Genomic DNA, 14,962 nt, shown 5'->3' on the forward strand with positions numbered 1-14,962 from the left:
ATGTATTTACATACATAGACACACATAGTATGTATGTATACACATACAAATAGATCTGTGTATGATTTCTCTGTATGGATTCCTTCTATCAGTGCAGATCCCATCCTGTCCATGTGTGTCCTCTAATCCTGTGTGATTCTTGTCCATGTTCTTTAAATGTACTCTTGGAAATTTTCTCAGTGGGCATGATTCTTTCCTGTGGCTCCCTATGTATCTTGTGAGTACCATTTCATCAGACTATCCATCTGGTATCCTTTGCTCTTGCTACATAACTAGCCCGACTGCTTTTCCCATCACATATTTCTTGTGCTCCAGGATGCAGAATCATGCAGCATCACCAGTAAACTGTGGCAGAAACGCGTTTGGAGTTTTTTTGGTGCATGGAGCAGCTTGGTCTTGTTGAAGGATCTCCACAGTTTCACAAATGAAATCCAGCCTATTCTCTTCATCCTATTCAGCCAAGGACTCAACTCACTGTCCATCTGATGTATCTGTCCATGGCATATATACTCATGTACTAACTCAATGGACTTGCTATCCAATCTTATGTCATAGTCTGCACAATAGATTGTTGTTTTTAACATTTAGCTTTCACACACATTTGTGTATATATATGTTAATATGTATATGTTTACATTTGTTTAGACTTGTGAATTTATAAGTGTAGGGAACTTCTGCTAAAGAAAACCCTCCACCAGTGCATATCGATAGCTTTCTCCACTGTATTGATTTAGTGTCTGGAGTACTGAGAGGTCAGGTGAATTGTCAAGGGTCACATAACCACAGTGTGTCAGACAGGGAACTTGAACTCTGAGGCCTTCCTTTATTTGCTATGCCACTTTTTCTCTCTTGTGTATTTTTTTCTTATGTTAAGAGTAAATTTAATTTTTTAAAAAAAGTTAATTCATTATTTTAGGACAATACTTTCAAAGACAGCAAGAGAAGCATTTTCACTATGCATATTCTTATTTTTAAACCTTATATCACTTTTTTCATACAACTAAATATTTATTACATCATAATTTGTTATAATTATTGGACATTTTTAAATATAAAAAGGATAAAGGAAAAAAGATTAAAAATTGTTGAAATGTTTGTACTGTTGTGGAAGCATATTAAAAAAAACTTACTTTTTAGTTCAACTAAAATATTAAGAAGTAATATCTGTCTGGTCTAAAAGCCCTTTCTAGACTCTCTCCCTCCATCCCGATCCCCCCCCCCCAAAAGTGTAATAGGACAAAAGGTCTTAATTAAGGAAATGAATTGAGTGGTAACTAAACGTAGAATAAAGATAGTTAAATCAATCAACCGACAAATACATAAATAAACAGACAAAAAAATGAAAACAAGACAAAATGGATAAAGTAAATATTTATTAAGTAAATTTGTATTGTTAAGATCATTGCCTTCCTCACCCTTGAAGTGATTGCGCTATTGACTCATCTAAGGGACATTTCTTCTTTCCCCTTTTCTTGAAGAGGGATATTTTCCTTAGAGAAGATATCTTCTCTGTTCAGAAAGGATTAAATTGATCACAAGGAGAGGTCCAAAAGGGAATAAGATAAGGGACTGTAGTTAGGAGACTTCTAAAACGTTAACCTAAAACTTTTTATTCTAACATATTATGATCCTTTTCTTGTTCTTATAAAACATTCCCTCAGTTTATCTTGGGAGAGAGATGTATCTGAGGGCATTGAGGGGGGACTGTACTGGTTTGGATATCTTTCTCTGAGGTAGACATGACTTGGATATCAGATTAATATTAAATTAAATGTTTTTGACAGACTTGTGTCTAAGACACAAAATACAGAATTAATATTCTTTCATTTACACTATTTCTTGTAGTGTCTCCTTCACTATGTAGTTAGAGCAGTAATAACTATACATGTTGTTATTATTTGGAAAAATTTACCAAAATTTAAAAAATCTTTTTGCAGGAAATATACCACTGTCGAAGACAAATAAAATACAGCAAAGACAAGATGTGGTACTTAGCAAAATTGGTAAGATAAAAATGACTGACTAGAATGTGAAGTATTTAAGAAAAGAAGCAATGGATTTTAATGCCTATGTTTTGAAAAGTTGTATATCTTAGAATAGACAAGATTGATTTTTAACAAAATCTAACCTAAGAAAATAGCTGGTTTTTGATGATGTTTCTTTCTATACAACAGGAACAGAAAAGCTAAAGGAATGAAGGTTTAATTCTGTTTAGACAAGTTTAATGTAGCTAACTAAAAAATAATTCTTGTTTATTAAGTTAATAACTTTCCTTAATATTTAGAATTACATATAATTTTTCTTCTGAGAAACTAAGTCACAGATACTACACCAAAAATGACCTAATGTTTAAACTAAAGATCTACAGAAAGTATTTAGGGGTCCTGGTTAGGTGGCAGAGAGCCTTTTTTTCCCCCCAAGGCATTTGGGGTTAAGCGACTTACCCAAGGTCACACAGCTAGTAAATAGCAGAGAGTCTTGAAAGCAGTTTTAGGAGACTTTGCTTCACAGCAAGTCAGTCTTCACAGAATTGATACTTCCTGATTTGTTGTCTGGGAAATGAGGATTACGTATAAGGGAGTCTAAAGGAAGAAATATAGACAATTTCCCTTCTCCGTGAGAAGAGGAACTGGCCTGTTTCTTAATCTGTAACATTTTTTGCAGTTCTTTGACTGCTGTGTACACTATCTGCCATAGAGTCAGTGAATTTTGTTTTTGTGGTTGTTGAGTTGTGTCTGACTCTTTGTGTCCCCATTTGGGTTTTTTGGTTTTGTTTTGTTTTTCGTTTTTTGGGGGGTTTTTTTGGGCAAAAATTGTGGAGTGGTTTGCTATTTCTTTTTCCAGCTCATTTTACAGATGAGGAAACTGAGGCAAACAGAGTTAAGACTTGCCCAGAGTCACATAGCTAGTGTCTGAGGCCAGATTTAAACCCAGGAAGATGAATCTTCTTGACTCCAGGCTCTGTCCATTGACTCTATGCATTGTACCAACTAGCTGCCCCAAATTTTGGTTTAGTATTTAGTAAAGAGGTATATCTTAGCAGTGCTAGCAGAGTTTATGCTTAAGCTATATAAGTTAGAAGCATGATTTTGAACTAAGGATGCTTATGTTCCTTTGTTTACTTTTTTTCCTTGTATTTTTGGGGGATTAAATTGCTGCTTTTAGAGGCTGTTAGCATTAAATAAGACTTTCACTTTTCATTCAGTAATTCAATACATCAGACATTTATTACACATACTATGTGCAAGACACAATGGTAAGAATTAATGATACAAAGATAGATATAAACACAAACTCTGTTCTCAAGGAGCTTCTATTTTCCTTTAGTTGGTGAATTCCTGCTTGGAACTACCATTTAAGGAAGAGCTGGGGGTCGTTCCTCCATGCTCACTTCTCTCCTGGCTCGGGTCCTGACTGGCTCTGGATTTTTCAGTCTTGCCATACCTCCCTCTTCCTCACTCCCATCTTCTAGCTCATTTTTCATGTTGTCTTCCCAGATTATAGAGGCTCTTAAAAGATCAGTTTATTTTTGATTCAGTAGGAAATGAGGACTCTTTGAAGGGCTTTAAATAAAGAAAATGATATGTTCATGGTACTATGTTAAAAGGATTATTTAGACAGCTTAATGAAGCATTAGAGAGAGGAGAAACTAGAGTTAGGCAGCCTGGGGAGGAGGCCTTTATAATAATCTAGATAAGAGGAAAAATCTTAAATTAAGATGGTTTGTTAAGTACTTATTATATACCAGAGTCTGTATATGCTGGGGATATAATTAAAAGCAAAAAGAAAAACAATTCCTACCCTCAAGGAGCTTACATTCTATTGGAGTAAGACAACATATAAAAGGAAGCTGGAAAGTTGGGATTAGGAGAGAAGGTAGAAAGGGAATCAACATAGCTACCTTGGGCACTTACCTTAAAATCAGAGGAAGGGGCCGCAGAGGTGGAGTGATATTCCTGGGTAAGAAGGCTTTTGAGTCATGGTGGAGAAAGAAGTTCAGAGAGGTAGAAACACAGGAAAAGCATGGGCAGCTTGAGCCTGTCTTCAAAATGGAGTACCCTTATCTCCTTTTCAGCTTCCTTTCATGGGTTCATTGTTACTGAAAGAATGAAGTGGGAGTGTCTTCTTTTATCTCTTCTTTGGGGCCATACTGGTTCTTTTCTGGAGATCATAGGCACAGAATAGACACTTAATAAACATTTGTTGAGTGATTAATTGACTAGACTTCTGGTCAGGGATAGTTATTAGATTTTGGAAATTAATGATGGTGGAAGGGATGATTACCTTTTCTAATTGTGCTTTTTGTTTTCTTTGCTACTTTATAATTTTAGATAAGAGGAATGTCCATTGACCAGGCCCTGGCCCAAATGGAATTTAGTGACAAGAAGGGGGCAAAAATAATCAAAGAGGTAAATTTGGTGGATTTTTTTCCTTTTCATTTTTGTAACTCTAAATACCAATGTTATTGAATCCGAAGGTCCATAAGTTTCTTGATATAGGTGCTTTAAGGAACACTGAATTGCTATCGAGTTTGGTAGCTGTGGGAATTAAGAAGGCTTTTATGCTGTGTGTATTGTACATTTTTCTGTAGGTACCTTCTTTATGTTACACGTTGACTTTTATTTATGCCGATAATCATTAGAGGGAGCTAGAATCCTTGTATGCAATTGACATTCTCTACACGTACAGGTTTTGTACATTCCCCAGTGATGAACTAGCATCTTTGATGGAGGCTTATAGTTATAGGCCTTATTTTAATTCTGCTGAGTCATCATTGGCATACTGGTTCCTGTGAAGTGTCAACAAGACTGAAGTGGTCTCGAACCTTTGGATGGCTGGAGCCAAACAGAGCAGGCTAGGGACAGGAAAGTCAGGAATCAAACAGAAGTTTAATTTCAAAGTGAGGGAAATGGTTTGCAAATGAAGACACATGTGCTGGGGCCTGCCCCTACTGGTCAGTGTGGGGAGATCTCAGTTCTTATACCAGTGGTTGTGCAGTGAGCTGTAGTCCTGACAACGAGGAGTGACAGCAACAATATGCCAAGTTTGATTCATAGTAAGACTTCATGACCTGTGCTTGTCTGAGCTCAGAGAACACTTGGTGCTGGTCCAAGCAATACACTAATTATGTGATTTTGCCAGAGGGTGAGATCATCCAGAGGGTGAGTGCAAAGAATTGTTGTTATGCCAAGCTCAGGGTGCAGCTTGCTTGCTGGGCCTTAGCCCTGGAAAACAGGCTATCTCCTAATATCTTGACATTTCCCTCTTTTGACCAAAGGGAGGAGGTCTGAAAGAACCCCTATCCTTCTGGCCAATTAAGGAGAGGCAGGTAAAAGCCAAGGTGCCATGAAAGGCCAGTTGGGTCAGGACTGGCATTTTTATCTTCAGGGGGTCTGTTCCTTGAGGGGAACCTATTGGGGCAGTGTGTCCCAGGTATCATTGCTAGCCACTGTTTGCTTGCAAGCATAAAAGGCAGGGCAGGATGAGGTAGGAGGACTGTGCAAGAATGTAGAGGAAGAAAATGCCAGTACACACTTAAATCAGGGCCTTGGTGGTTTGGCACATGACAAAAGGGAAGAGGAGAAAAAAACTAGGACCATATACTCAGCCCTCAGTCTTGCAACAGTTATCTCATCTGAATGTTGGCTGCTTCTGGGTCCATACTAGGTGACCCTTGACATCCCTGGAAGGTTCTGCCATCCAGTCAGGAGCAGGGGCTTTCTTCAGATGATCCAGGAGTCCACACCCATACGTTTGGCAGCTGTGGGAGTAGTCAGAGGGACCTAGTAGGGGCCCTTAGAAACAATGATTGGTTGATCAGTGTGGGGCTAGTTTTCAGATAAAACTCTTTACATCAATCTTTTTCTGGTCAGCATAACATAGGTCCTTAGTTAAGAGTCTCTAAACAACACATGGAGATGATTCAGTTTCTCAGCCACACAGGGCTAGGTTCACACGATGCAATAAAATTTTTCATAAATTCATAATCGTAATTACGTTGTCAAGTCACATTAATGTCGTGTTATAGATCACATTATTTAGAGGACTCACAGTGGACTAGTTTTGAGAAGGAAAATTTACATGTCATCAAGGTAACCAAGAAAACTTCAACATCTTGAAACAAAAAACCAAAGCAATACAATAGTTATTACCAATATTAACTAAACTCAAATGTCCTTGTATTTTAGCGACCCATTCTTATTATCCATTTAACCTGAACATTTTGAGTCCTAGGTCAATGTCCTTGTATTCTAATGACCCATTCTTAATATCCATTTAACTTGAACATTTTGAGTCCAAGTGTCTCATGGCGTCATCTGGTCCTTAGATATCTTTTCTTGGACAATAGGTTTTATTCTCAGGACACCTCTAAAAGGGGGCTCTGTTTCTCTGATTCCAAATGTAGAGGTTCCTAGATAATTCTGACTTAATACAATTTAGTACACTTAAATTTGGTTCTCCAATTTTGAAACTTCAGAGAATTTCTGTTTACATGCCATTTGCTGTTTCTATCCTTATCTATATATCCTATACCTGATATAAGAATCTTTTAAAAATTCACGAGGGCCCAACTATAAAATGAACTCTTCTGCCTTTTAAAATTATGAGACAGACACTTTAAAAATGGGGAAATAATTTCACTTTCCTTACTGTTATCAACACAATTTGTGTGTAAAATCCTTAATCTAGTTTTGAAAACTTATTACTAAAACATACTCAAAAGCCTGAATTTGCATGATAGATAAATTTGGAAGTTAATCATATGCATTTGTATATAGTTCTTAGAGAAAACAGTCTAATACTGTTGCTTTTGCAAAATTTACTGTTCCATTTAATTAGAAAACTTTTGCATTACATCTTTGTCTTATTACTTGCTTAGGAGGATATCATCCATATATTATAATTTGACCACAAATACAGGTTGAAATTGTAAGATGTTCATACTTGCATCCTGTTATAGTAATTCAGAGATATTCCACTATCAATCTGTTGTTTAATAGATTTACAAAACTTCTTGGTTGTAGAAATTTGCTGTAAAAGGAAAAAGAGGGACATAGGTATAACAATGTCATATGTCATAATAGGAGGAAAAGCTCCCATAACTCTGTTTGATTCCAGGAATGAGTCATATCTGACAGCCAATCATGTAGTCACAGGTGGTAAAAACTCATGATTAACCAGGTGGGGAAATTCCTTTTCAGAAAGGAAATACCACAATGGGGAAATAGAGTCAGGAGGGTCCTACCTTGTGCCAAAGTCATCCCCAAAACTTTTCCCAGGCACAGATATCCACCTTTTGCAATTCCCAGACTGCAGCACCTGCCATTTTCTACTGTTGGCTTCATGACAATTCAGACAACTATCCTTGTAATCAAACAATAGTAAATTACTGCCCCAGGAATTTTTACCTTAACTAACAAAATTTCACTAACCACAATTTAGGGCTTGAATATCTTTCCTGATGATTTCCTAACAGTTAACATTTCATTTATCTTTTACTTATAAATTAAAACTAACCATACTCTGGGGCTTCAGACATACAGCAAATAACTTAGAGTTGACTCATCATTAATGTGTTGAAGCTGCATCTTTAAACCACTCTATCCACTTTCATAATAGCCAAGATGTTCAAATTAAAATGTGCTATCATAGTAAACTTATTCTTGTTATTTGTTTTGTCTGTTTTGTAACAAAATATACCTCATTAAATATTTAACAGTTTTCAGATGTCAGTTTTTTTTATCACATCTGTTTAAAAGCCCAATTCATGTGTAATAGCATCCAGATTAAAAAAGTTGTTTTGTGTAATGGCATTTTTGTTACAATGGTCTCTCAAATTTCACAATATAAGAGAATTTAGAAATACAATAATAACATAAACAGTATCAAAACACAGAACAAAACTTCGGATTACATCAATTTGGTTGATTGCGTTTCCAAATCATTCTATATAAAATTCATTAATCTTATTACCTTTGGCATTTTAAACCCATTTTAGAGTTTACAGGTATGGAACAATTACATTCAGTTAAAGAAATAATAATAATATAGTGCTTAGCATATGCCAGTCACTCTGTTAAGTACTTTACAGTCATCATATTATTTTGAACTCACAACAACCCTGGGAGGTGGGTACCATTATTATTTTTCTCTTTACAGATCAGGAAACTGTAGCAAACAGAGATAAGATAACTCGCTTAAGATTACATAGCTAATAAATTTCTGCAACCGGAATGTAATTCATGTTTTCCTACATTTTTCCAGCATTTTTTCCGACACCTTTATTTGGGAACCTGATCTGAGATGATCAAGGACGGGTTAACAGAAGGTGGCTATAAGGTGCAAACCTTTTACCTTTTTTTTTTCCCTTTCTACACTCTGGGATTACTTCCAAACTAGCTGCCTTCCTTCATTGTCCTAGAACAATGAAGCTATTAATCTTCAAAGGAAAATGCAAAATTTAATACTTATTTTTCCTTAAAGCAATTTCTATGAATGGTACCCCAAAACTTACTAAAATATTTTAGAAGGGAGTGAGTTCCTGGAATTACCCCAAAGTCTCAAGGGTTCTCCCCTACAGTCTTAAAATGATCATTCTTCAAACTCCTTAATCTGCTAAGTTGTTTTTAGCAGTCCTACAAGCTTTGATTATCTGACTTTTTTCTTAATAAATTTCCCACAGAAAGCCTAAAGTGGGAATTAGTCCTACTTACTGGGACAGTTGCTTCAAGTATGAAAGTTCATTAATCTTTCCCAGTGTTCTACACTGGGACATGTACACAGACATTTTACATTTTACAGCGACTCAAACACAGACAAAATGACAAAACAGATACAAACAGAAACAATTCTAACAAAGCACACAATTACAATTCTGTTTTCAACTGGTTCAGCAGAGGCACGCTGTTACCACAGCATGCAGTTTAAAAGCAGCAGAGGCTCACAGAGAGGCCAGTTAACAGAGGTGTGCAGTTTAAGAAAGAATATCCTTACCAGAGTGATCCAAGATGAACTCGGTCACCAGAGGGGCCCTGGAGTTTTCCTCACAAAGAATGGTGAGATCAGCCAAGGCAGAAATTTGGGATTAGAGCGGGGAGAAGGCCGATGGACTCACCAGACAAGGGAGGGGTTGGACCCTGAAGAAATCTTGGGTGATGCCTAGTTTGCTTCTACTGGTATTGGAGAGTCTGGTTGGCCTGGTTCTGTCTAATCCCACTTCTGACACCAGTTAATGTTAGCCAGACTGACCCAGCCTCCAACCTGTGGATGGCCAGAGCTGAGCTGAGCAGAGCAGATTAGAGACAGGAGAGTCAGAAATCAAACAGAAGTTTAATTTCAAAGTGAGGGAAATGGCTTGCAAGTAAGGACATGTGCTAGGGACCCAACCCTAGTGGAGGCACCTGAGGCAGTGTGGGGAGATCTCAGTACTTTATACCGGTGATTGTGCAGTGAGCTGTAGTCCTGACAATGACGGGTAACAGCGACAGTGTGACAAGTTTGATTCATAGCAGGATTTCGTGACCAGAACTTGTCCTAACTTGTCTGAGCTCAGAGAACACTTGGTGCTGGTTAAAGAAATACAATAAAATACAATAATTATGTGCTTTTCCCAAGCTCAGGGCACAGCTTGCTTGCTGGACCTTAGCTCTGGAAAACAGGATGTCTTCTAATATCTTGATAGAAGCAGAGTACTCTTCTGCGTATTGCCCCTTGCCATCTGGAGACATCAGGTTGCAGTGTTAAGTTCTACTTCTTTAATTGGTTTTCACCTAAAATTAGTTGTTGTTTTACTTCTGTTTTGCTTTGAGACAGTTGTTAACCAGGCACATTCTCTTAAAAAGTCACTTAAAAATCATTTGTCTTCTATACTCATTTATTTATTCAGTAAAAATTTATTAAGTGTTTACTATGTGCAGCATATTGTGCTAAGTCTTGAGAGAGAGATTAAGATTAAAAAAAAGATAATTCTTGCCCTCATAGAACATACATCTAGATTGAATACCTGTTATCTATGCCAAGGAGTAACAAGATATTGTATCATTAAAAAAATTTTTTTTTATTGATGTCTTTTGTTTTCACGTTACCAGAATTTCTCCCATTATCCCCCTCACCCTCCTTCCAAAGAGCCATCCCATATAATACATAGTATTTTTCTAAATAAAAAAAGGGAAAAAAGATGAGGAAAAAAATCAGCGAAACTGATCAATATATCAAAAAAGTGCAGATATGTACTTAGTGCCCCATTCATGGGCCTCCTGTCTCTGCAAAGGAGTGAGGTGGGAGTGTCTTCTCAGATCTTCTTGTGGCTATGCTGGTTCTTTGTAATTTTGCAACATTCGCTTTGGATTGTTTTGTGGTGGTTCTCTCCATTTGCTTTGTTGTTGTCATTGCGTATATTGTTTTTTTGACTTACTCTGCATCAGATCATGAAATAGATGGGTGTTTAAAAGGAGCAAAAGGTCCTGCCATGTAACACATGACTACATTTGACCTACTTTGTAATTTCTGTTCTGCAGAAAGTTCTTAGTTCAGAATATCTCTGGAACTCTTATTTAGTTTTTGGCTTTTAAGAAAAAAATTCTTAAATATAATTTTTGAGAACTGCTGCTAATGGCTACTTTGGATCCAGAGTTTAAATGGAGAATGTCAAATAATTTGAAGTTATTATTTAGCTTTTTGTCTTCTTAAGCTGTGGAGCTAAACTTTCTGGTAAGTCCCTAACTTACAGACATAATGTTCAGTACCCTAGAGTCCTGCTTACAATTGCTACTTTTGCTTTATAGGTTGCCTTTTCCAATGAAAACTTAAGCAGTATAGCTGATATTTCTTATATTTGAAAATGTTGTCTAAAGAAGGAAAATTCCTTCCACCCCTCCTTCTGTTATTATTTCAGATGCTCTTTCTAAAACTGACTGTTCTGTGGATGTACCTAATGAGTGGTCTTATTATGGAGATACTAAGAAGCAAGAAACTACATTCTGTTTTAACTAAGGGTCACCGGTAATAACTCTTTTCTTTTGTTTGTTATAGGTTCTCTTAGAAGCACAAGACATGGCAGTGAGAGACCACAATGTAGAGTACAGATCCAATTTATACATAGGTAAAGGATTTGATATTTTTAGTACTGAAAAATGGATTCCATTAGTGATCCCAAGTGCCTTTTCTAATAAGATTCTTTCATGTCTGGCAACTTAAGACTGAGCATAGTCTCTGAAAATTGTAGTTAATGGTTAATCTTAGACAGATGCCAGTGTTGGCCAGATACAAATGTTAATAACCAGGTTACATAATTCTTCTGTGTTCTTTTAATGACTGAGGTAATGTAGGCCATGAAACCTATAGCCAATGATTATGATAAATAATTGGCACTGGTCTGGTACTTCAGTTAATTAGATTAGCTGCCTATAGTTTTTAAATTTTTCCTTTTTGTTATAATGCACTTGACAAATATCAAGAAACATGAATATTTTCCCATATAAAGAACAGAAAAAGAGGACTGCATATGAAACCATTAATCTCTACTATATACACTGGAGATTTTGGGGGAGAGTATTTTCTCCATTTAATATACTATTTTATTTTTTTCAAAAAAAGTATTTATTTATTCTTAGTTTTCAACATTCACTTCCATAAGATTTTGAGTTCTAAATTTTCTTCCCCCTTGTCTTCTCCCTCCTCCTCAAGATGGCATACAATCTGACATAGACTATACATAGACATTCATGTTAAACATAATATACTATTTTCAAACCCTGTCCTTCGTGTTGTATTAAGTGACTTGCCCTTCCAGACTTTCTTCTGCTGTCTTTGTATTTATCAAATGATGGATTCATGAGTTTTTCTTCATTTCTTTTTCTTTTTGCTATCACTATCACTCCCCATTCACTTTCCCCTATTAACTCTTCCGTTCACTCCAATAAAAGCCTTTTTTTTTTTTTAACAAATAAGCATGGTCCAAAAAAAAAATCTGCATGTTGGCCATGTCCAAAACTACATATTTCTTTCTTTCCCTCTAGTCCATCACTTCTCTGCTAAGAGGTGGCAAGCATGAATAATTGTAGGTCTCCTGGAGTTATGATTGGTCATTACATTGATCATAGTCCTTATATCTTTCCCAGTTATTTTAATTGTATAAATTTTCTCCTGGTTTTGCTCATTTCATTCTTTGTCAGTTCATAGAAGACCTCCCAGGTTTCTATGAATTCATCTCTTGTCAGTTATTACAGCACAATAGTATTACTTTACATTTACATTTATATACTGTAATTTGTTCAGTTATAACCCAGTTGATGGGCCCCCACTTTTTTTCTAGTTCTTTGCTGCAACAAAAATTGGTGCTATATTTTGGTGTGTAGGAGTTCTTTTCCTGTTTCTGATCTCTTGGAGTACATAATGATAAAATAATAACTAGCATGTATACAGTGCATTAAGACTTGCAAAGTACTCTACCTGTTATCTTGTTTGATCTTCACAACAACTTAGGGAGGTAGGTGCTATTGTTATCTCCATTTTACAGATGAGAAAATTGAGGCTGAGAGAGGTTAGGTGACTTGCCCAGGATCACATAGCCTGAGTCTCTGAGGCAGGATTTGGACTCAGATCTTCCTGACTCCAGGTCCAGCACTCTATCTGCTGTACCACCTAGATGCCTGGTAGTGGCAGCACTTGGTTGAAGGATATGCCCAGGTTAGTTGGTCTGCTTCTTTTCAAAGCAGGCGTTCTTAACCTTTTTTTATGTCATGGAGCTCTCAGGCAGTCTGGTGAGGCTTAAAGATTCTTCAAAATAATGTTTTTCAGTGCATAAAGTAAAATACATAGGATTACAAAGAAAACCAATTCTATTGAAATATTTTAAAAAACAATTATTGCAAGTTTTAAAAAAAAGAACAAGTGTTAGTAATCAGTCCTGTCATCAGTGAGTTTAGTTAATTGCAGTGCATCATCCTAGATGACATATAGGTAGTTATAGGTAACGACACTGTGGGCCTCAGTGTAAAAAAAAAAAAAAGCAAAAAGCAAAATGAAACAAAGCAGGAATATATTTATGCATTAAGGACCAGCGTTCTAAACATTAAGTGACCAGAAGCCACCCCTACCCCCTCAGAGGAAGTGTTTTATACTCTTTGGGTTCTAGGTGCAAACATAGAGATCCCGCTGATTTTTTTTTCATTGAGTCTAATTTCTACAGGATAGAGGAGCATTGCTGAGCCAGTAACCCAGAGCTTAGGGTCTTATCGGTAGTTTATGATACAGTCCTCCCCAGCTGGTCTTGCATTGGGCATTTGCAGAAAGCAGGGAAGCACGAACTTAGGACAAGTAGTACATGTCTTCTCTGTCTCACGGGAAAGCCAGAGGCTGGGGGAAAACTGATTCCTGAGAAAGCAGAAAATTAACAGAAAAGCAGAACTTAAGACATTAAGTACTTGTCCATCACAGAGAAGGTAAATAGAGACCATGTGGGATTTAGGCCTCCAAACGGATTCTCAGGTCATTAATATAACTACTGTCCACTATAATGTAATTTAAAAGATACTTAAAGCATAAGGGGTGATTTTAAAATAATTTATTTTCAGACCAAGTTTCAGTAGTAAAAGTTCTTTTTAATCTTCAGTTATAATCCTTTCAGTTAGAAGCATTAACTTTAATAATGCCCTTAACTATTTGAGTGAAATCTGTTAGATTTTAAGTATTAATATAACTTGGAATGAGCAAATGACAACGCATTTGTATTTCTCTCAAATCGTGATACTTTATTCAGCTGAGAAATATATATTGATCTGTGGAAGACATAGAGATAAAAAGAAAGCAGCAAAGTATCTGCTCATGGCATTTACTTAATGTCTAGTAGAGGAGATAAGCCATGTGCATAATAAATATAATAACAGGTTCTAATATGAAAATGTAATAAGAAACCTAGATGTTTCCAAAACTGAAGTCATCTTCTCTCTTAGATCTGACCTTTTGCTTGACTCCTCTATTTCTGTTAATGGAATCCACTATCCCACCAGTTAGCTGAGCTGAAAACCGGCTTTCCTCTTTTTCATCCTTCATTCACATCAATTGCTATGTATTCTTCATTCTACCTTTATAATATCTCATGTGTCCCCTCCCTTCCTTTCCTTACTGCAATAACTCTAATATCAGCCATTACTACACCTACCTAGACTGTTGTAATAACCTCATAACTGTCCTCCTTGACTTCAGTCTGTCAAATCCATCCTTGACAGAAGTGTCAAAATAATCCTCCCTAATGCACAGGCTGAGGCATGATAAGTGTTGACTGATTGGTCTGACCTCAAAGACCTTCCACAGTCTAGTTCTTTATGTGTTCTTCTTCCTCATCTAGTTCTCTATGTTCTAGGCAGACTAGAGCACCAGTTATTTCTCCTGATCTTGTCTTTCATCCTTTTGCTTATGCAGTTTAAAATGATATTTATTTCCTCAAATTTTCCTGAGGCAAAAGGTGGGGACTGTCATTTTTCCTTGTGTCTCCAGAGCCCTTTTTTTTTACTAGTTATTTGATAAATGTTTCTTGAATAAGAGACAAAGTTCTAAATTTAGAGGAAGAACTTAGGAACAGGGACATTTTTATGAAGGAAGGTGGAATACAAACAGTACCTTGAAGGATGGGTAGGAATTGGACAGGAATAAGTGGGGGTGGGAAATGGTAAGGAATGATATTGCAGGTGGAGGAAATAGCATGTGCAAAAGCATAGAGGGGGGAAACCCACTGAGTTTGTTTAGCACGTAAGTTGTTTAGTTTGCCTAGAATTTATGGTATGGAGAAACAGCATGGTATAGTGGATAGAGCACTGGACATGAAGTCAAGATGATTTGAGTTCATATCTTGCCTGAGACACTTGCTAGCTGTGTGACACTGGCCAGGCAGTTAATGTCTGTGGCCCTCAATTTCTTCATCTGTAAAATGAGGACGTTGCATTCAGTGACCTGTGAGGTCCCT

General features: G+C 36.6%; 1 protein-coding gene across 2 annotated transcripts in view; it reads left to right on the forward strand.

Moving 5' to 3' along the window:
- MRPL22 (mitochondrial ribosomal protein L22) overlaps positions 1-14,962 on the forward strand; it is a 50,157-nt gene that overhangs the window by 29,790 nt on the left and 5,405 nt on the right. For both annotated transcript variants that reach the window (XM_020974619.2, XM_020974620.2), the window contains 3 exons: positions 1,938-2,003; positions 4,332-4,409; positions 11,032-11,101. In XM_020974619.2, the coding sequence (XP_020830278.1) occupies positions 1,938-2,003; positions 4,332-4,409; positions 11,032-11,101 (214 nt within the window). The remainder of the gene's footprint in view (positions 1-1,937; positions 2,004-4,331; positions 4,410-11,031; positions 11,102-14,962) is intronic.

The sequence above is a fragment of the Phascolarctos cinereus genome, unplaced genomic scaffold (assembly GCF_003287225.1).
Source record: "Phascolarctos cinereus isolate Bilbo 61053 unplaced genomic scaffold, phaCin_HiC Scaffold_2;HRSCAF=192, whole genome shotgun sequence".
NCBI classification, from domain to species: Eukaryota; Metazoa; Chordata; class Mammalia; order Diprotodontia; family Phascolarctidae; genus Phascolarctos; species Phascolarctos cinereus.